Source organism: Eulemur rufifrons, chromosome 6 (assembly GCF_041146395.1).
Source record: "Eulemur rufifrons isolate Redbay chromosome 6, OSU_ERuf_1, whole genome shotgun sequence".
In the NCBI taxonomy this organism is placed as follows: domain Eukaryota; kingdom Metazoa; phylum Chordata; class Mammalia; order Primates; family Lemuridae; genus Eulemur; species Eulemur rufifrons.
The window spans coordinates 87,860,817-87,883,365 of record NC_090988.1 but is presented as its reverse complement, the minus strand read 5'-3'; the positions used below and the strand labels follow the sequence as shown (position 1 = coordinate 87,883,365).

Sequence of the window (22,549 nt, the reverse complement as noted above, 5' to 3'; positions counted from 1 at the left end):
TACTCACGAACAGCAGCAGACACTTGTTCTCGCGGACAGCCCCGCAGCAGCCCAGGAAGCCGAGCAGAAAAAGCAGGCCCCCCATGGCCAGGAGGATGTAGGCGCCCGTCAGGAGCAGCGGGTTGGCGGCCACGATCTCCCGGAAGCCGGTGGGGTCCACCATGACCCAGATGCCAATGCCCAGCAGGCAGGCCCCGCCCAGCTGCTCGCCAGTCGAGGGAGCAGGGAGGAGAAACAGGCAGACAGAAGGTTAGACACTCCCTACACCCACCATCCCCCGAGCAGGGCCCCAGGGGCAGAGGCGCTGAGCACTCGGTGAGCTGGGCAAAACTTCGGGCAAAACTTCCATTTGCAGCGTGAGCCAATGTGCCCCAGCCTTGAATTGCTTTGAACTTTTCTAGTCACCTTGACCTTAAGCATAGCATGCGTCCTCTAAATCCAATTTCTGGCCCAGGCCCCACCTTGGACTGCTGATGACCATGTCATGTAGAGTTTATTTGCCACTTTTATATGCTCCTAAAATGTCAGAGCTGCAAGATCAGGCCATCGAGTCCAACCCTCTGGTTCCACACTGAGGCCTGCAGAGGGTCGACGACTGTTGAAGGTCACTCAGCAAGTGCGCGGCTGAGTCAGGGCTGTATCCCCGGCCTCCCTGACTCCAGCCCCAGCGACAGCCAACAAAGGTCCATGAACACGCCCTGAGTGCCTGCACCACCCATGCTAGGGTACGGGAAAACACAGACAAAAGTCATTGTCATTGTCCTCAACAGGACAATGAGCTCTCAGTGAGGTTCCGTCCTAAGTGTTGGCTTCCCACTCAAATCTGCAACTTGTAGTCATGTCTCTGTCAGAATGGCCCATCTCTCTCCTTGCCTTACTTATCTTTGGAGAAGGGCAGCTTAGTCCAGAGAAAGGGCTGTGCCACTTAATAGCTATGTGACCTTGGATAAGTAGCTTAACCTCTCTGAGCCTTTTAGCTTTCTCGTGGTTAAAAGGAGACTCAAATTCCCAACTCCTAAGACAGCCCCAGGGAAGAAAGGACAGAATGGATGTGAAGGCCTTTAACAGATTTCAATAAATATCTGCTCCATTTTTCTCGGGTGCACACAAGTATCGGAAGCAGACCTGTCATGGGGAGAACCCAAGTTTGGCACCACGAGTCTGAGCGCTGTAAAGTGTTGGCAATCCCTCTGTGTGGCGGGGGGACCCGAGGCCCTCAGAGGCCTGTGCGAGGACTGACAGCCGGGGCCATGGGGACACTGCTGAGCTTTGGCTTGGCTGAGCAGGTCTGTAGGCTGAGGGGGGCTTTGGGGAAAGAACATTTGTAGGTGCCACTGGGGCTGGGGTGGGGGGAAGCGGAGAGGCCCAAGGGTCCGGCAGGGGAGAGAGAAAGGAAGAACCCGCAGGAACGGCCAAGGGCAGCGTCTCCATTTCTGCCATCTGCTGCGCAGCGTCTTTCTCCTCAGTCTCCCACGGAGGACACCTGTTCCCCCTCGATGCTACTGGGGGTTCTGGGAGTCACAACTGTATGCTAAGCTCTGCTTCGAGGAGGGCCCAGCCCCATTTGGGCGGGGATGCTGAGGCTGGAGGAGGAATGAGCTTGGCCAGGGTCACCGGCTCGGAAAGTGGTGGCCTTGGGTCTAGAATTCCAGTCTGCAGGGCTCTCGGCTCTTTGGGATTATGAGGCAGGGAAGGGAATCCACGGGAGCTGCTGAAATGGACACGAGTGGAGGGTTATTAATCCAGGCCTTGGCTGCACTGAGATCAAAGGTTGAGGCCGGGACAGGAAGGCCCGTGGGGGCACAAGAAACTGGGACTGTGGCTCTGCTCCTGGAGAGGCCACTGGCCTGAGCACAGCCTTCGGTGGGCTGCCAGCAGGTGGGCGGCCCTAGGTATGTTCCTTCACACCTAGGATTGATCGGGTGGACGGAAGGAGCTAAGCTATCAAGTGCCGACTACATCCCAGGCACTTTGTAAACTAATCTTGCTTAAATTTCCAAAAAAACCTGTTGAGGGAGGTCATTAACAGATGAAGAGACTGAGGTTCAGAGAGGTGAAATGTGTTTCAAATCACACAGCTGGTGAGAGACAGAGCTGGGATTTGGATGCAGGTCTTCCAGTCCCAGAGGGGTTTCTAGTTACACCAGGGGGCTACACTGGCCCAGCCCCGCCACCTCTGGCATCTGTCGACTGCTCCGGGGGATAAGGCTGGGGAGGGCTCCCTCTGGTCGCCCTCTAATCACCCTCACTCCTTCCTCCCCGACTCCCCACCAGGGCTCAGATCCCCAGACTGGCTGGGATTGGGCTTCCCCCTGCCCTGGCCAGACGGGCTGAACCACCACCCCAGGGGCTGTGTACAATGTGTCTCCTCCGATGGGGCTCTTCGGAGTGGGGTGGGCACTGCTGCGGGCCTCCCCTCCGTGAGCACCTGGCTGGCAGGTCCACCTGCCTCTAGCGCTGGCCCCTGCGCCTGCCTAGGACTCGGCTCATGTGACTATTTCAGAGCAGCAGCCAGCCCTGCCCCTCATCCCCCGCAGACCCTGGGGGACCCAGGAATACTTACAAATATGAAGAAATTGAAAACAAACATCAGATACTTCATGCAGCTCAGACAGTCGCCTTCCATGGTGCTCCACCTACAAAACGCAAGGCCAACTCAGTCCTCCCGTCGGGGAACCCCGCCCACGGGGGTCTCAGTGACCAGCCCAACCCTTGCAGCTGGTGGAGGAAGAGGATGGCAGGTAATAATGGCCTCTTGGGGACAGGGATTTGCCCCGTGGGGCTGGAGCTAGGACTGAGAATGCTGCAGCCGGCATGCCTGGGTTTGAGCCCTGACTCTACTATTCATTCGCTGTGTGACCTTGGGCAAATTACTCCACCTCTCTGTGTCTTGCTCTCCCCAACTTTAAAATGGAGATTAAAAACAATCTTCCTCCTAGCGGTGTTGTGTAGATTAACTGAAATAACTCAGTAACATGCTTAGCACAACGCCCGGCATGTGGTGAGCGCCCAGTGGTGCTGTTTCATGTCATTACTCCGGGGCAGGTGCGAGCCTTCCATTTGGTGGAGGAAAAAGCTAAGGCTCAGGGCCTGGAAAAACCTGGAGGGACTTGCCAAGGTCCCAGAGCCGGGACCAGCAGCCAGGCCTGGTAAGCTTCCCACCACCCCACATGCCCTCCAGCCACCGGACAGACTGGGGCTGTTCCTTGGTGGCCGTGAGGAGGGGCATTGCAGGGAAAATAAGGTGCAGACACCAATCTGGGGGTCCCCCCTGCTCCTGGGGCCAACCTCCCCAGGCCCTGACTACCTCCACCCTGCCACCTCCCTGGGGAACCTTCCCTGTCCCCATCTCCCCATCTAAAACTAAACCCATGGTAGCAGGGATTAGAGATCCACGGAACAGGTGAGGAAACTGGGAAGATGGAAATAGCACGTCCAATGTCCCCAGCTTGTAAGGTGCGAGTTCTCGCAGGGCCAGAACTCAAGCCAGGCCTGAGCCCTCTTCAGGTGCCCCCACTAGCTGGTTTGAGCCTCAGTGACAGGGCTTGGTGCAAAGGGCTCTGGGAGCATGTGTTGGGGTGTGGACGACGTGGGGGAGACGGTGTCTGATCACTTTCTACGGTTTCTACTTTGTCCCCTGGGACACGGCTGGACTCAGTTTTCTTCATCTACAAAATGAGGTTGGTAAGTCTTCCTTAAAGGATTGCAGTAAGGCTTATTGCTGGTAATATTAACAGTAGTAAAATGTGTGTCAAACATCACATTGTGCACCATAAACATACACAATAATTATCGGTCAATTAAAAATAAAATAAATAATCATAACAGTAGCCACTGTGGGCAGCCAGGCACTTTGCCAGGTGCTTTGCACATAGTATCTCACTTAATTCTTGCAACGGTCAGTGAGGTGTGTACTCTGACTGCCACCAAGCCTTCCATCAGCCCAGCAAGGTGTGTGAAGTACCAGAGGGGTTAAGGGCTTCGCCCAAGGCCACACAGCTTGTAGGAGGCAGAGCCAAAGCCCACCTGCGGTGCCTGGGCGAATCGGGCCCCTCCCTGCCCCAAACTGTAATCCAACACCCTCCCCGGCAAGCAAAGTCAGCATCCCACCTGCCTAGCCTGTCCCACCCCTCCCCAGTTGGTGATGACAGGACCCTCCCCAGCCCCCAGGCTCCATTTTGGTTTGAGCTAGAATGTTGCAAATCGGAGAAACAAAGACAAGTTAGAAAGAGAGGGAAAGACTCGAAGGAGACAGAGACAAAGCAAGAAGAGGCACAGGAAGAGACAGACAGACAGGCAGACAGAGAAAGGAGCAGAGGGGAGGGCGGCAGTGTCCGGTGACAGGGCAGAGGTGGCTCTCTCTCTGCTGGGGCATTGCAGAGAGGAGGGGCAGTTGCCAATTTGTCACCTGGCAGTTCTTCAGGCGTCAGCAGGACGGAGTCTCCTGTCAGAGGGGCTCGTGCAGGTTTCTTTTATTGGCCCAGCTTGTCCTATAAGAGCAAATATTCAATTACTACCGGAAGTCAATAAAGAGCCGCCACAACAAAGGAGCTATTTATGAAAACCCGCCCTCCCGATGCGCACTTGGGGCAAGTGTCGCGCTAATCCGGGCCCATTAGGACTAATGAAAAGCTCTCAGCACCTGGGGCCGCTCCGGCCGGGCGGTCTGCCGCGGGTGCCCGGCCTGTGCCCACGCGGCAGCTCAGGTGCCTTCGCGGGGCTGCCTGGGGAGCCGCGTCTTCCCGAGACTTGTGGTTCCTGGCACAGGCTTCGTCTGTGCTCACAGGGCTGCATGTGGCTGCGGAACTGGGAGGAGATGGTGGGCTCGGGTGGCCCCCAGCCCTGGACGGCACCTGGGCGTCCGCAGCACTGCCCGAGCAGAGCGAGTGTCAGCAGGACCCGGTTCATCAACCCCCTCCCCAGAAACCCAGGAGAGAGGAATCTGATGCTCTAAAGTGTTCCTTGGCTTTGCATAAAGATTTGCCAGAAGGTTCCTTCGGAGGGCCAGCTCCCAGCAGCGGGAACAAGGGTTTGATTTCAGAAGTCAAACAGCCCATATGGAGACTCCTGTTCCATTGCACCTGTGGGGAATTCCATAGCTGGATCTTGCTTAAACACTGGATTAGAGGATAGTCCCAGGAAAAAATCTGAGGCCTGGGAAGCTTAGGCTGTGGTAGGCATTCCCAGGGGAATAAAGGGGAGATTTCCAGGCCTGCTCAGATTCCCTCCCATTGGAGTACAAGCCTGCCTGGGGTCAGTGAAGGGGTGGTGGGTGAAAGATTCCTCTCTATTTACCCACCCCTCCCTCTATCGGCCCACCTATCCATCCCCCCATCCATCTATCCACCCACACATCCATACTACATCCATCCACTCACCCCACCCTCCCTCCATCCACCCATCCTTCCTTCCATCCATCCATTTCTCTCTCCCTCCTTCCCTTCATCCATTCACGTGCCCATCCATCTATTCATCCACTCAGGCTGTGTGTGCCACCTTTGGGTACCACATGCACTTGAGTGACCGTGTGTACATGCATGAGCTCATTAAATGCTCAGAACAACCCAAAGAAGCAAATGTCATACCATCACCCCATTTCACATTGGGGAAACTGAGTCCTGGAGAGGGAATTGACTTGCCCAAGCTCACACTGCTGCTAAGTGATGGGGCTGGGGTCCAGACTCAGGGGTCGGAATTAAAAGTAGCTTTTATGGAAAGTGCTTTGTCCTTCTGTGTGACCACGCTGAATCCTCACCACAGCCCTGCTAGGTGGGCTAGCGCCTGGTTTTACAGAAGGGAACCGAAGCTTAGAGAAGTGGCAAAACCGCGAGTCCTCCGGAGATTCCAAGCTTTTCCTACAACTCCAGGCAAGAAGTCACAAAAGCCGTGCTGGGGGGTGAGGGGTGGGAGCAGGGCAGGTGCTGCGTGTCCTGCCCGCTCCTGGGTAGGACACTCCCAGCAGGGTGGACAGCCGGGGAAGGAGCCCCTGCTTCTAGCAAGGTCCAGGGAGCTCTGGGCTGGGGCTGCAGCCAGGGATGGCCCATGGGGCAAGACGAAGCCAGCTCAGACTCCTTCCTCGGAGCCTGGGCCTCTGCGCCTCAGGAATGGCAGTGCAGTGCGGAGGCTGCACCCCCTGCCCGGCCCGGCTCAGGGAAGCAGGGAGGGGCCCTGGTTTCCTCCCACCGCTCTCCCTCCCTCCCCTGCCCCCACCCAGGCCTGGTCCCCACATCATTCCCTGCCCGGCCCCTCAGGCAGCCGTCCTGAGTACGGCACGGCTCATCTTCCTCTGGACACTGAGGCTGGGGTGACACAGAGGACAACCCAGCCACAAAGAGGAGGCACTGCCTCCTCACCGGGTAGCTCCCACCCCGTTGGATGCTGTACCTTGGCCTGAAATGGGCTCACCCTGCTCTGGAGTCCCAACCCCCCCGAACAAACCTGCTTTCCCTCTTCTCGTTGTCCACGTGCCCCATCCCGTTGACGGGCTCCTGTTTGTTCTGGAAGGGGACACCCGGGGACGCCTGCCATGCTCACACCCACCACTCACTGCTGCTTCTGCAGGGCCTTGACCAGCTCTCTTCAGACCCTGGGAAAGCCACCACCCTCCCAAGATGCTGGGTTCTCCCCTGAAAACTGTGATGATCAATTCCAAAGCCAAAGGGCATTGCAAGGATTCACAACAACACGTGTATGGGCAGACTGTTACCAGCACCGTCAATATACTGGAAATACGTGGGTGTCGCCAGTTATGAAGGAGGATGGTGAAGGGAAGAACTGTGGACACACGGCTCAGTCAACATAGATACAAACATCTTTCTCCCAAACAGCTCCAAATTCAGATTAATTGTTACAATTTTGTGATAACTGAACCTAATTATAACCAACAGGACTGAGCATTTACTATGTGCCAGACTCCCTATGCATTTCTCCTGCAACCTCTTATTTAAGCCTTACCTAGGATGTGGGCACTGTTATAATCCCATTTTACAGATAAGGAAACTGAGGCTCAGACATAAGTGGCCTGAATTCATTCACCTGCTTAGCAAGACATGGCTATGATTAAGCCGCAAGTCAGCGGGACCCCAAGCCAGAGCTCCTGACACGACACCTGCCCACGGGCTGTGGCACCAGAGAGAGGCAGCGCCATGCCTCGGTCCCCAGAGTCTCCAACCCAGTGCTGCTCTGCCCAGAATCAGGCAACCAGGCACGGGCTCCCGGGAGCTGGCTAGAATCCTCCCCTGAGCCAGCTGGAGGACTCTGGGGGGTGACCCAGCCCTGCCATCCCCGACAGATGGGAGCCCCGAGGCCCAGAGAGGGGCCGAAAGGAGGCCGAGGTCACGCGGTGCCTGGGGGCTCTCCTCAGCAGGCCCCGCCGGCCAGACAGCTTTATTCATCTCGCCCCTCCTCTGGCCCAGATGGCGGCTGGGCCCCATCTGCAGGGAGTGGGGCCCAGGAGGGGCTCTCTGATTAAGAGGAACAGCTCAGTTCATAAATCACTCCTTCGACTCCCACTGCCCCAGCCCCTGGGCATGCTCTCGAGAGGAGGGGAAAGGAGGCAGGCGGGCAGAGCGATGGAGCAGCCCCCAGCGGGGCAGCCCATACAGCTCTGGGCTCGTGCAGAGCCGAGATCGGGCTTGTGCGCCCCGGCCAGGCGAGGGCGCTGCGGTCCAGGGCAGAGCCTCGGGGGTCCCCTGCGTTCAGTGCAACTTGGGCTTCTGCCAGCAGGGAACCTGCAAGCCCTGAGCCCGGCCCCGCATCCGGGAGATGCGGACTTGCGGATCTAACTCCAGGCCAGTGCGAGCAGGATGGAAGCCGATGATGTGCAAGCGCTTGCTGGCTGCACTGCCAGTTCCTTCCTCTCCCGGGCACCTCCAGTGCCAGCCCTCGGCTTGGTCCAAGGCGCAGGGACCAACAGCTGCCTTCCCTCAAGGACCGCAGCCTAGAGAGGCTCACGGACCCCGTCAGTGCTTACAGAGGAGGTTAACAACCACACCAACCTGTGTCCTGGGCTTGCCGGGCAGGACACAGAAGCGAAGCCCTGACTGCCGGGTGGGGCTGGGGGCCGGCTAGCCTGGGGAGGCTGTGAGGGGAGGACAGGGACAGGGCCAGCATTTACTGAGCTGCGATGATAACGCCAGGCACTGTGTTATGGGTGTTCACTTATAATGATCTCACTTGATCCTCCACAAAGCTCTGCAAAGTAGATGATATCATCATCATTGCCTTTTACAGATGAGGAAACCACGGCTCCAAGGGGCTAGAAAGGCCCAGGGCTGGGAAGGGCTGGAGCTGGAATCCACAGCCAGGTTTGCAGGGACCCGAGCCCACATCTTTCCCGCATCGGACGTGGGCCGAGGCTTGCAGGAGTAACAAGGACTCTTGCCACCAGGTGCAAGGCTGAGCGGGAGGACTTATTTGCTCACTGCCCGCTGGGCCTCATCCCAAGATAGACGGTCTCATAAACAAGCAATTGGCTGACATCCTGGCGTTGCTGGTGATGGCAGCAACCTGGGGGCACGGTCACAGCGGAGTGGGGGATAAACCTCATTAGGCTCCTGAGGAGCAGGTGCCTCGGGGGTTAACCACGAGCAAGAATCCTAAGTGACAGCCTCCCCGGCCCCCACGCTCACTGAGCTGGGGATGTCACAGGGTCACAGAGCATCTGCAGCGTCTGGGCAGGTCCCCTCTGCAGTTTGATGGGCCAGGCTGGGCACTCTGTCCCTGCCTGTCCCTGAAACTCCCATGGGGCCGTTTCCATCAGAGAATCTTCAAAGAAGGAAGCGCCTTAGCGAGGGCTGTCTCCAACTCCTCATTTCACTCTGGGGGTGCTGAGGCCCAGAGAGGGACAAGCTCTTGCCCAAAGTCACACAGCATGGCCAGAACCAGGAGTCCCTGATCTGAAGCCCGCTGCTCTTCCCACCCACTGAGGCAGCCTCCCAGGACTGACATCTTCATTTACGTTGATTTCTGGAAGCACTTTACACGCATGACCTCATCGGATCCTCCCAACCACATTGCGGCAAGGTCGCCCTTCCAGTTTTCCAGAGGAGGAAACTGAGGCTCGATGGCCCAAAGTCACACAGTAGGTTGAAGGACCTGCTGGGACAAAACAGGGCTCCTTGCTCTTCTGCCTGGCTGTCCTCAAAGCGGTGTGGCTCCGGGGACTTTGAGCCCACCTACCCCCAGAGTGACCCCCGCACAATCCCCCATGGACTGGACTTAAGCCACAGAAGGTGCCAGTCCCAGGCGCTGGTCGGTCGGTCCATCCTCCTATCTTAGGCACCAGACATTGCACCGAGATGACCCGCTGGCAAAGGCCCCTGGGCACAAGGCTCTGCATTCTCTTGCAGAGACTTTGTTACTCTGTCAGAGGGCAAGGCGACCTGGGCAACCCGAGTGGTTTCAAGATTTGAACTTGGACAGGAACACAGAAGCGCGGAGGTCACTCTGTGTATCAGGAAGAGGATCTGGCCTCAGAGCTCTAGAGTCCAAGTCCAGTGTGGGTCCAATAGTCGGGTGTAGCCGGAGCAGGACGAGAGGCTGAGCTCAAGGGCCCGGGAAAGAGGGAGGGAGGGCAGAGTGAGGACCCCCTGTGCTCAGGATGCCCCCCACGCCCTGTGCTTTGTGCCCAGCTGAGCTCTCTAGGAAACGGGCCCGACAGCCAAGCCCGTGATCTGGGCAAGGGCAGACGCCAGGAGGAAACGAGCAGAGATTCCAGCAACGAGGAAGCCCCGGGAGCCAGGGCGGGCGGGTGTGGCAGGGAAACCCCGGTTCTGGGAGATGGCGTGGGCAGCCTCGGATGGGAAGGAAGGCGACTGAGCCTGCTGGGGGGAAGCAGACAGCCTCACAGCCCCCCACGGCCCTGGGGGAGGGGCCGAGGGCAGAAGGGGCAGGTTGGCTGCTTCCATGGGCTTCAGAGAGCGTGTGCTCGGTGGCCTCCCGGGTCACCTCCCACCCATTATTCTTGTGGAAATTCACACCATAACACATTTCATTCATTTGCTCCTGCCTACCTCCACTCCTTCATTCATTCCCCACTTAGTGAGCTTTCTTGGCCTTTGCACGAACCCCACTGGCCAGACAGACAGGAAGGGCGACCCACAGGCCTTGGGTCTAGGGGCTGGTCTGGAGGATCAGCCAACAGCAGCCTCTGAAGCTCCTCTGATGATGGCCCTGCTCTGGCTGCCCCAAAGTGTCATTGTGTCCCCAACTCCACAGAACCCCTACACACACACACACACACACACACACGTGCTCACAGCCACAGCCACTTCATCAAGCCTCATTGTGTCCCCGCCCAGCCCTGCACAGGCAGGAGCTTCCGGCAGCACCTGCTGCTTCACCTGGACCGAGTCTTGCTTCTCAGCCTCCGGGCTGCCTCCCTGGAGGTCTTGTGAAACTTCGCGCTAAGCAGAGCCTGTGTTTGGTCAGCTCTTACTGTATACCCGGCCCTGAATTGAGGGGATGCAGATCCTCACAGCAATCCTGGGACATGTGATTGAACTGGGCTCAGAGACGGTGGGCAACCAGCCTCAGGTCACTCAGCCACAGGCTGCAAGAGCTGCCTGGCCTGACTCCAGAGCCCAGGGCTTAGCCCCTTGCAGGGGTTTCTCACCTTTTCCCCACCCTTTTAGCAGCCTAGTGAGGCCTCTAGACCCCATTTAAATGCATAAAATACGTAGGATTAAAAAGGAAACCAATTATGCTGAAATACAGTTATCAAAAAAAAAATTTTTTTTTTTTTTTTTTTTTTTGAGACAGGGTTTCACTCTGTTGCCTGGACCAGAGTGCCGTGGCATCAGCCTAGCTCACAGCAACCTCAAACTCCTGGGCTCAAGCAATCCTCCTGCCTCAGCCTCCCCAGTAGCTGGGGCAACAGGTGTGCACCACCACAGCCAGCTAATTTTTAAATGTTTTGTAGAGACAGGGTCTTGCTATGTTGCTATGATTCATGGAACTCCTGGCCTCAAGCGATCCTCCCACCTCAACCTCCCAAAGTGCTAGGATTACAGGCACGAGCCACTCCACCTGGCCTGGAAATATTTTTTAAGAAACAAATTTGTAATGGGGCAATACAAATCTTTCTTTCTTATCACATGAAATTCAAGATCTAGCCATGGATCTGATAACTATCATCATTCCAAGAATCTGTTGTTTCATAGAAGACAATTTTTCCACGGACGGGGGCGGGGGAGGGATGGTTTCAGGATGATTCATGCACATTACATTTATCCTGCAGTCAGACCTCTCTGCTAATGATAATCTGCATTTGCAGCCACTCCCCAGCGCTAGCATCACCGCCTCAGCTCCACCTCCGATCATCGGGCATCAGATTCTCATAAGGAGCCGCAACCCAGATCCCTCGCATGAGCAGTTTCCAGAGGGGTTTGCGCTCCTATGAGAATCTAATGCCGCCACTGATCTCCCAGGAGGCGGAGCGCAGGTGGTGATGCCAGCGGTAGGGAGCGGCTGTAGACGTGGACAAAGCTTTGCTGGCTCACCCACCGCTCACCTCCTGCCGTGCAGCCCTGTTCCTCCTAACAGGCCACGGATGGGTACAGGTTCGCAGCCTGGGGTTTGGGGACCGCAGCACTGGAGGTCATCCACATTCTGTAGCCATGGAGACCAGCAGGGCAGGGACTTGCCCAATGGCTCACAGCACAGTCAGGGCTGGACAGCATCGTCCAGGCTCCCAGCCTGGGCACACCCTGCCACATGCTGGGTGGCCTCAAAATGCAGCCCAAGCAAAGCCAGGCCCTGGGAAAGGTAGACTCTGGACCCGCCGCTGTCCGACCTTCTCCACCAGATTATAGGCCTTTTGGTGGCTGAGGCTGTTTCTCCCACTCCCTTCTGAGTCCCTTCAAGGCATACAGGGGGTACTAGATAATGCCCCCCATAGGGATTCAGTAATTATAATAATCTTATCAATAAAACAACTGCGCCTGCTTCATGTGTGCCAGGACCCATGCTAAGCACTTTTCCACACCACCTAAAGTGGGTGAGTTATCCCCAGTCACCTGGCAGGAGGCTCCGAGAAGTGAGTACGCTTCCCACGGTGGCTCAGACCCCGAAGGCACGCGCCTGCTAGGGGCTACTTTAGACAACACGCCCTCGCGGCAGAAGCAGGGGTGAGGAGAATGAGCTGGCAAGCAGAGTCCTGGCTTTGAGTCCAGACTCCAAGCACGTGGGCAAACCCTGCCCCTCTCTGACTCTCAGTCCTCCGCTGTTTCTCATGGCCGATTGCACCTCTGCAAGCCTTGGAGGGGGAAGGAGCCCCCAGCCTTCTCTCCCTCCCCACTGACTCTCCCCTCCCACACTGCATGCCCCCAGGGCCTGGAGCTCCACAGAGACCCTTTGAAAGACTAAGTAACCCATCCCAAAATATGCAGGGCTGTTGCTGTGGCAACCTGGCCCACTACACAGCTCAGATTTAAATATTTAATGGCTCCACGGGTATTAAGAGGGCCTGGGAACTGGAAGAGAAAGGGCACAAGTCCGAGCTGGTGTGAGGGGGGGGAGAGCCCTGGGTACTGCCGCCAGCCCAGCCCCCCGCCCCAGCAGAAAAGGGTGCAGAGAGCTCCGGGCTTCCTTCACTGTATTTAGTGTCAGACAGGATAAGACAGGTGGCGTCCTGGAACCCAGGTAGTGGGTGAGACACAGAATTCCACAGCCAGGGCTATGGCAGGGGGTCGGGGGTACGTGGTCCCAGGGGGAATTTCCCTTTTGCAGGTGGACAAAGGAAACTTACTTTATTCCTCTAAATGCCTGCCGCGCCGTGGACACTGTGCTAACTTCTTACATTATCTCCTTGAACCCCACTATAATCCCATGAGGCAGGCATGCTATTATTTCCAGTTGACAGCAGGGAAGAGTGGGGTCAGAGATGAAGTGACTCACCCAGAGCCACACAGCTGCTGAGTGGCAGACTTGAGCCCAAGGCAGGTGGCTCCAAAGGCAGAGCTCTTTCTACTCCATCTATCGGAGCCAGGGCCAGAAACACGGACAGCTAGCACGTATGAAGCCCCTTCTACAGGCCAGGCCCTGTGCTAAGGACAATGCCTGTTCTACTTCCCTTGGCCCTTGCAACAACCTATGTGGTAGGACTGTCACCCCCATTTTACAGATGTGGAAACTGAGGCCTCGAGAGGAGAAGTAAGAACCAAGATCACAGGTGGGGGGGGTTGGAGGAGTCTCAATTCAGGCCTTAGCAGTTGACTCCAGAGCTGGGGTTCTTCTTCCTCTAGCTCTTCTTAGCCCACATTTGGAAAAGTTGGATAACAAAAGATAAACAAAAATCAAATTTAAAATCTTCTTGCACCCTGGCACTGACTTTGTCCAAGCCTTCCCAAGTTGGTTAGTACAGCAAGAGGAAGTGCTTCCAACAACGTGGTAATAAAGATGAGTCAGCCTGAGTTTGGCTTCAGCATCTTGCTCTACACACGGGGACACATGTACACAAACCCACACAGACAGCACACAGACCCAGCACACAGACACAGTAACATACAGATACTGACACAGACACCACGGAGACACAGCCACACAGACATGCACACAGACACATGCATGCAGGCAAACATACAGACACAGACATACACCACCAGCAACACACATGCACAGACACAGGCATGCAGACAGATACAGCCAGACACCTGGGTGCACATACACACGGGTACATACAGGTGCGCACACACACACACACACACACTCTCACAGATATGGCCGCTCGTCACTTTCCTGCCTGAATGACCTAATTAACTACAGTGTCATGAGAAAGACACCCAAAGCCAATTTGCCAATGCCTCTGCCAACATCAAGACTGTTCCTAAATCGTCAAACTGATCTCATTCTTGGAGATCTTCGGGAAGCAGAGCAAGCCCCACAACTTCATTCCCACGTCTCCTCTTTAAGTGGGGAAGTTCTTCCTGGCATCCAACCAAATTCCCTCCTGCTTTACACTAACCACGACACAACTCTTCAGCAATACTCCTCCTTACAGCTGCCAGAGCCCCCATTTTTATGCTCTTGCTTGACCCTCGCAATCAGCCCGCGAGGCAAGCAGCGCAGAGGTGATTCTCTCTTACGGGGAGGGGGCCCAGAGAAGTTAAGCAGCTTGCCTGAGGTGGCACAGCTACGTTGGAGCTGGGTTTGCTTCCACCCAAACATTGTGCCTTCGATTTCGCTGCAGATTCCACAGCTCCTACATCTATCCCAGGCGGCTGCAACGTCCCATCAATTTTACCATCTGCGCCTCTCTGCAGTGGGTTTCCACGGCTCTCAGCCTGTGTTCAGCAAAGTGACCTCCCCGGCCCTGGCTCGAGTCTCCTGCTGGCTGAATAAAGCCCGGGTGTGGCGCGGAGGCCAGGCCCCTCAGCACCCAAGGGCCTGGGCTGCCCGGAAGCCCCCACCCAGAGGCACAGGTGTCTCCTGTCCCCAGAGACAGCGTGTCTCCTGTGCTGATGGCCTCCCTTCCTTCTCACAGCGTCCTTGAGCTGCACGGCTGGCGTCCCCCTGCCCCCAAGGCCCAGGAACTGTCACCAGAGCAGAAATCAAGCCCAGCCCCGGGCCTCACCCCACCGGGCACGCGGCCCCATTCCTCTTACATTTGCTTGGTAATAAATACTGGAGACAGAGGTCTTCTCAGGGCAACTGCAATTGATTCTAGTCACCTGGCCCGAATTAGGGGAGGCCACAACCCCTTCCCATAAGAGGAATGACTACAGGTATTTGGAGCTCAAATTATGGAGGGCAGACAAGCGGGCAACAGAGACACCGTGACAGAAGTGCCCTGTGTCGCTGAGGAAAAGCCCGCGAGGAAATGAATCAAAGAGACAGTCTGGGGCCTGGGCCCGTGTAGACGGACAGGAGGGAGTCACAGAGTCCTGTTTTCTTTCCTCCTCATAAAAAACATCCCAGCTGCTCCTTGGAGTCTTTAAGAAAGACGCGTGTCGGGGTGGGGGTAGGGAGCGGGCTGGGCTTGGAGGGGACAGGCGTGGGGCGCAAACACGGGAGCTGGGAGACGCCGCGTCCCTCCACAGACACCGGTCACTGTTCCACCAGAGAGTCACGGGTTCAGGCCGCTGGCCATCCTGCGGGAAGCCTCAGGGGTGAGCAGTCAGTCAGTCTCACAGAGCTCCAGGAGAGCGTTTATACTTCCTTTTGGCAAAATAAAAATAACAACAATAATAATAGTAACAATCGCCGCCACCTTCTTCCCCTCCAGGTCTTGGTTTCTCCATCTGTAGAATGGGGACAGAGAGCCCCACCTTGTGCGTGCCGTGGGCTGGTGCCAGACAGGATGGAAAGAGCTTAGGGAAGGGACATCAGCGTGACAGGGACAAGAGAGGATGTGCCAAACACTCATCCAGAACAGTGTTGGCAACTTTTTCCACAAAGGGCCAGCCAGGAAGTAGGTTAGGATTCGAGGCCACGCTGTACCTGGGACCACTGCTCAGGCCTGCCGGGAGGTGGGAAAGCAGCCGGAGGGCACAGATGAGCATGGGTGTGACCCAGGCCCATTCAACTTGACTTACAAAAAGACCGGGCAGGATGTGGCCCCCAGGTTGCAGTTTGTGGCTCCCTGGATTTAAGGAACTTTTATGGACTCACCTTGGGCTAACACAGAAGACTAGACTCGAAGTGAATGCGTTTCCCCCCTCGTGCAGGGCAGAGTACGGGGGAGAGGACAGGGACCGGCTGCATGTCGCGAGAGCTGGGTGCAAGCCCCGTGTTCAGGCCTGTGCGGCTCCCAGTGACTCTCAGCACCTCTCTGAGCCTCGGTGGCTTCATCTGGAACACCCACCACCCAGCGCTGTCCTGAGGGTCAAGTGAGGCCCTGGTGGGTCGTGGCGATGCTCTTAGCAATCAGGAAACACCGGGCCAGTCGGGGCGAACCGACACTGCGGCAGGAGGGAGCTCCGGCCGCGGTTCCCGGGACCTGGCGAGGCCTGGCCAGCGGACAGCCCGAGTGGGGATTGGGAGGGTCCCGACGGCACAGGGAGGGTCTTTCCAACAAAACAGGCTGAAGGCACCAGCGGAACTAGAGCTCCAGAGCTGGTCACCCACCGAGTCCCAGGGTGCCCCTGCTGCCCTGTTCGAGCCCAGCAAGAGGCCCCCTGCGGACCTCGGCTCTAGCAGAGAACTCTGGGGAACAGGGCTTCGCCACACACGCGCTGCAGGAGGGCCAGGCAAGGAGGGCCAAGTCGCGCACACGGAGCGGTTGTGCTGACGTCTGTCTGGGCAGCCTGGTCACCCTGCCTGCTGTGGGCCTTGGCCCCCTCTGAGGCCACAACGGATGACAAATGACCCATCCAGAGCACGTTACAAGCCAAGGATGTGCGCTTTGATTAGCCTGCTGTGCCCTGGAAGGTCTCTTCCCTGCTCTGCTGAGGCCCAATAGCAATGAGAAGGGGCAGGCAGGCTGCAGGGCAGCGTGGGCAGATCTGGGGCTGAAGCCTTGCAGGAATGAGCCAGTCATCTGCTCTGCAGCCCTGGGGAAGGGAGACATGGCGATACCGGCCATGATGACAGGAAGAGTTAACACTTACAGAGTGCTTACTGAGGGCCAGGCACAATCTAAACACTTTGCACCAGTTAACTCATTTAATTTTCATAGCAACCTATGAAGCGGGCAGTTATTATGCCCATTTTACAGATAAGGAGACTGAGGTGCAGAGTGGTGAAGTAACTTGCCCAGAGTCACACAGCTATGAAGCTGGCATCAGAGCCCAGGCAGTCTCCTTCCAGCATCTGGGCTCAAAGGGTGTCCAAGATGTCCCAAAGCTGGTAGGAAAAACCATGGAGCTCTCCAGAACTAGGAAACCCACTGGAAAGAGCATTGTAGGGGGGACAGGGTGGGGAACCTGCGGCCTTCTGATTTCAAGATTGTTCTTGTAGAAGCACCAAAGGAGGCAAGAAAAGCTTCATTTTTCTCTATTGCACCACTTTTGATAAAATTATTTGTTCTGTAAAATTTGGATTCAGTCAAAAGGCCACATTCAAGGATCCAGAAGGCCACATGGGGCCCCAAGGCCGCAGGTTCCCCACCTCTCTAGTCCTTGTTCTCTGCTAACGGAGCCCTTCCCAGGCTTCTCTGGCGGGCATCGTGCAGAGTGGCCAAGGGCGTCAGAGTGACCGGGTGGAATGGTCTCCCCACCATGTGGCACTGGCCTGTCTGAGCTTCACTGTGCCCTGGGCCCTCACAGGTCACTGAGAATGTTGAGTGAGGCCACACCGCATGAGACACGGGAAGGCTCTGTAGAAGCGCGAGCTGCTGATTACTCATGCAGAAGCCACACCTTCTGTGCTCCGCCGTGGGCCACTGCACCATGGTTTCACGGCTCCCTGTGCCAACGCTGCAGAAACATCCAGGCGCCACTGGCTGCATTTCTCAGAGGAAAGGATTCAGGTATTGTCCTTTTAGAAATGAAAATGGTGGTCTGCATATTTGATGAGCCAACCTCATCATTTAAAAATGTAAACACAGCCCAATCTGTGGCCTACAGAGCTAAGCACCATCAGTGACATAAAGGGGCCGGGTTTTAAGAAAGCCCAGATGAAGCAAGGACTCCTGGGAGCAGAGGGAAGGTGAATCTTGCCCCATCAGAGCACCGGGTCTGGGGGGCTGTTGTTCCTGCCACGTGGTGCGGGGCGAGTCTGAGCTCGGCTGGGAAGGTCACAGTCACGCTGCTCTGCTAAACACAGAGAGCAACGGTGCCCATCCCCCAGAAAGTGTCCCCCACGTGGCCGGGTTTGGGGTGCTGAAAGCAGGGCTCTGAGAGGGGGCTTCAAGCCAGGCTCAAATCAGGAAAAACTGGTACCTTTTCTGCGGTTCCTGAGGATGTAAGGACAGAAGGCACTGCCCGTGGGCCCAGGGATCTGGGTTCAAGTGTAAGTTTCACAGCCAGCCAGCGAGCTCTGCGGCCTGGCCAAGACCTGTGCTCTCAGCCTTGGGCCCTGCATGCCAGGGTCTCCCTCTGTCCCTTTCCATCTTGTCTCTCTGTCTCTGTCTGCTCTCTCTGCCCCTTCTCTGAACACACACACACACACACACACACACGCGCGCGCGGACCGTTTCCTGGCTACCTGCTAACACCAGCTGGAACACAGTCTCTGCAAGCACACCTCACACGGGGGCCTGGACATAAATCCCCAGCCGTGCCCTGGGACCGTGACCCCCAGAGGGAGATGGCCGCCTTTAATTTAGAGGCTCTGCGTGTGAGCCCTTGCACAAAGCCCCGCTTGCCCGAGGCAGCCTCAGGACTGCGGGCCCTGCTGCGAGCTGGGGGTCTGGGGGAGCCTCCTTGCCGGGAAAAGGAAGAACGGGTAGGTGTTTCATTTCCCCCTGGCTGGCCCTTAATTAAGGAAGAGGAAGATTCAGAAAGTTCCGAGGGGCAGAGGCAGGGGCAGGGTTTCCCAGGGACCACATGGACGCTGCGCTTCCGTGGGGGTAAGGAGGTGGGGGGAGGCTTTAGAACCAGGCTGTCCCGGGTCCAATCTGACCCCACCCCTAGGTGCTGTGTGACCCTGGGCAAGTCACTGCACATCTGAGCCCTCAGGTAGGTGACTCCAGACCCCGAGAGGCCCCAACCACTAGTGCAGAGCTGTGTCGGGTCGAGAACCTAAGAATCGGGATACACCGTAGCTCAGTGGGAGTCAGGAAGATGATTCTCAGTTTTGCCTGAAGTCATTATTTCACCAGTTGCCTCTTCTGGGGTGTAATTGTGATTAGCAAATGTTATTAGAGAAGAGATTCTATGGGAAGCAGATTCTTTGCAAGGTCAATGTTCTGATAAGAGATAAACCTGAAGGGAGCCTGGGTCCTGTTACTGGAATGCCTAAAACCTGACTCAGGGCAGGCTTCAGAGCAGCGGGCCCCCGTCTGAATCTAAGGCCCACCCCCCGGCAGGCAGGATGAAGGAGTGCGGGCGCGGAGCGTCTGAGCAGGGCCTGGCCCGCACTGCGGCTCCCACTGCTGGTTCCAGGTCGCAGAGATGTATTCTCACAGACGGTGCATCGAAGCCTCCCACAACCTTTCGAGGCATTAATATCCCCAGTTCACAGGTAGGAAAATAGGGTGAAGAGTGTTTTGAGGTCATGCTTCCCTCTGACATATGGATTTTGGGATCCTTCGCTCAGCTTCATCAGTGATGCTCTAAGAAATCCTTTCCCGGGATGCTCTGTCCTCGTCATGAGCTGACAGCTACCCAGCTGCTTCCGGAGGGGACTGCTGTCCGGGGGCAGTGGCAGAGGTTCAGAGGGTGGCTGGGGCCTGGGAAGAAGCCTCCCTCCCCTTCAGCTGTGGAACCAGCTCGCCAGGGCAGGATCTGGCTGGGGCCCTAGTTCCAGGAGAATAACCAATGACAAAAGCAGTTGGCACTTCAGAGCTGCACCTGCCAGACACAGCTCCCACTGACTGCCATAACCCTGCGTGGTAGTGCTATTGATTACCCCATTTCTCAGCTGTGAAAACTGAGGCTCAGAGAGGTTAAGTCACTTTCCCAAGATCACACAGCTAGAAAGTAAGAGAGCTGAGATTTGAACGCAAGCAGTCAGGCTCCGGAGTCTGGGCTTGTAACAACTGCCCGGCACTGTCCCTCTTTTAGCTGGGACAGCAGGAGCCCCAAGCCTGCGGCAGGACGACTGACAGCCAGCACCTCCAGCCTGCAGGCCAGTTCCCTTTCTCAGAGGGACCACGAGGGGCTATGCCGCCCCCACCTGCAGTCTGCGACCCCCACCCAGAGTGGAGCAACCCCGAGTGTTGCCCCGGCGGGTGGCTCTCCCGGAGGAATCAATCACTTTCCCATCATACGGAACATCAGGGGTGGAGGGGACGCAGAGGTCCTTGAGTCCAGCCACTGCATTTGCACGATGACAGCGCTGAGGCCCTGTGGTCACGCAGCGTGTTCTGAAGGTCTTCAGCGTTAATCTGGGCTGGCTTAGCCTTGACTCATCTCACCGCAGCTTACTTCCCAGGCGAGCTGTGACCAGGTCCTGTGGCTCAGAGGGGACACTAAGGCCAGGCCTCTGCACCGCGCGCAAGGGCTCACACTGAATACTTCCCAGGTGTGAGGAGACCTATGTGCTCTGCCTGCATTCTCATTTAATCCTCGTAATATCCCACTTCTCCTCGTTTTATAGATGAGGACGTGGGCGCCCAGGGAGGTGACACCTCTTCCCCAGAAGTGCACAACTTCAGAGGAGCTGGCTGGGCGTGGGGATCTCTCTCTGTCCACAAGCACAGAACCCGCGCAAGACAGCTGCCAGCCCTGCGGACAGGCCCCGGAGCCCGAGGCTGCCCGGCTGTCCCACTTCCCGGCACTTGTGCTGCGATCTTGGAGCCCGTCTGGAGGCAGGGGCCAAGGCTGTCCTGGGGGCTCCTCTGGCACAGGAGCCTTTTGGGTCGACCTTCTGATTGCACAGCTTGTCTGAGAGGTAGTCACAGAGGCCCCGGGACCGGACAACAGGCCAGGCTTCCAGACAGGCAGGCAGCCCCTCCTCCCTGCCAGCTGGCCTCCAGGCACTAACCATGGGAGGCCACAGACATCCAGCTCTGGCTGAAGGAGTCCTCCACCCCTGACCCCGCCATTTACTTCCCCTCGCCGGGGCCTCACCATAGCTTACAAGGCCCTCCATGATCTGGCCCCGCCCTTGCTGAGCTCATCTCTGACCTCTCTCCTCCTCCTCACCCCACACTGTCTAGCTCCAGCCAGCTCCCCCATGGTAAGCCCCCTCCTGCCTCAGGGCCTTTGCACCTGCTGCTCCTCTGCCAGGGACTCTCTTCCCCCAGATATCCCACATGCTTTATTTCTTCACTGCATTGAGGTCTCGAATCAAATTTCTCAAGGGAGACCTTCCCTGACCCCCTCTCCCTAAGAATCCCTCTCGCAGTCACCGTCTCCCCCTCTCCAACAATGTGTACTTCCTGTTATTTAGCTTCTCTCCCCTTCTCTTGAACACAAAAAGTCAGGGACTTTGCCTGGTTCACTGCTGAATGGCAGCATCCAGGACACAGTGCTCAACGGATGTTTGGTAAAGAAAGGGGGGGAAGGAGGGAGGGAGGAAGGAATCTCTGTGTGGGCTTCTTTCACACATTTCTGATTTCACCTTTATGAAAACTCTACTGGAAGGTGCAGAACCAGCTACATAATTTGTGAGGCCCAGTAAAAATGCAGGGTCCCTTGTTCAAATGTTAAGAATTTCAAGATCGCAATAGCAAAGCATTGAACCAAGTGTGGGGCCCTTTGAAGCTTGGGGCCCTGTGCAGTTTCGTAGGTTGCACGCCTGCGAAGCTGGCCCTGGGGAGGTATTATTACCATTTCCATTGCACTGCTGAGGGATCACAGGATCAGAGAAGTACAGTGGCTTGCCCAACATCACACAGCATGGAAGTGGCTAAGCTATTATCCTATGACTTAGAACCTCACAAACTCTCCTTCCTCAGTTCCTGCAATGGCAATGGAAGAAACCAGGACACTGCCACATTTTTGGCAATCTGGGGACCGAACCCAGAGAGAAGAGAGCGAGAGAACACAATTGCCTGTAAATCTCCTGTTTTATCTCACATATTCATGCAATTTTTTTTTGCATTTTACTTCAAAATATACCCACAGTTGTTTTAATATGAAAATAAGGTGTAGTCTTCCAACTCTTCGAGGAGTATCGATGTTCTATTAGGATGCACAGGGCCGATCCTGAGACTGTGTATCCCCTGGTTTGGGGAGAAGTACCCAGGGCCCTGTGGGACCCGCCACTCTGTTTATACGGCACCACCCTATCTAAAAGTCCCTGGCACAGGCTCAACAGCCCGTGCTGCATACTAAGTGTCAGTTTCCCTGCCTGGCCACCCCTCCCTCCTGCTTGGTCCAGAGGAAACCTCCCCAGGATGGCCGCAGGCCCAGAGAGCAGGGAGCCTTCCTCCGGCCAGGGTGGAGACGCTGGATCTCATTATCCCTGTGGGGTCCAGAGGGGAGCCGGGCCGTGCTCATTCCCTCCTGGGGCAACGCACCTCGGCTTGTTAGCAGAGGTGGAGGGCGTCATTACGCTGCCCAGCCAGCCGGTCCTCTGCTGCTCTAATTGGAACACGTAATGGTTTGTCAATACAGTCTAACGTGGGGAGGGGGGCGCACGGGGGGGGGGACTGCATCATGGGGGAGGGGCCTCTAAGGGGATTGCTAGGGGGCTGGGAGCGTGGCCGAAATGCTGCTTGGGTTTCGGTGCGCGCTCTGCCAAGCAAGGTCTTCATTCAGGACGGAAAGACTTGACGTCTGTCGGGCCGCCGTGTGCGCCCGTGTGCGCACGTGTGTGCATGTGGGCACACAGGGGACGAGATGGTCAGCGGGCATATGCGACCGTGTGCGTGTCCACGGCGCAGGTACGGGACCAGGAGCAGCGGGGAGGGGAGGAGAGAGCCCAGCTGTGTCACACCTAAAGGGAGAGCGGCGTGGTCTAATCTGGAGAGTGCAAACAAAGACATCTCTCTCCCCGTGCCCAGCTGCCCAGCCCGTTCACACTAATTAGACAGCCTGGGAATTCCCTAACTTCATAATTA

The 22,549-nt window shown here is 56.7% G+C and overlaps 1 protein-coding gene across 2 annotated transcripts in view; it reads right to left on the bottom strand.

The window, feature by feature from the left end:
* TSPAN18 (tetraspanin 18) overlaps window positions 1-22,549 on the bottom strand; it is a 175,497-nt gene that overhangs the window by 19,922 nt on the left and 133,026 nt on the right. For both annotated transcript variants that reach the window (XM_069471270.1, XM_069471269.1), the window contains 3 exons: window positions 4,409-4,490; window positions 2,564-2,636; window positions 8-202 (listed from right to left, as the gene is read on the bottom strand). In XM_069471270.1, coding sequence (XP_069327371.1) covers window positions 8-202; window positions 2,564-2,626 — 258 coding nt within the window. In that variant the 5' untranslated portion in view covers window positions 2,627-2,636; window positions 4,409-4,490. The remainder of the gene's footprint in view (window positions 1-7; window positions 203-2,563; window positions 2,637-4,408; window positions 4,491-22,549) is intronic.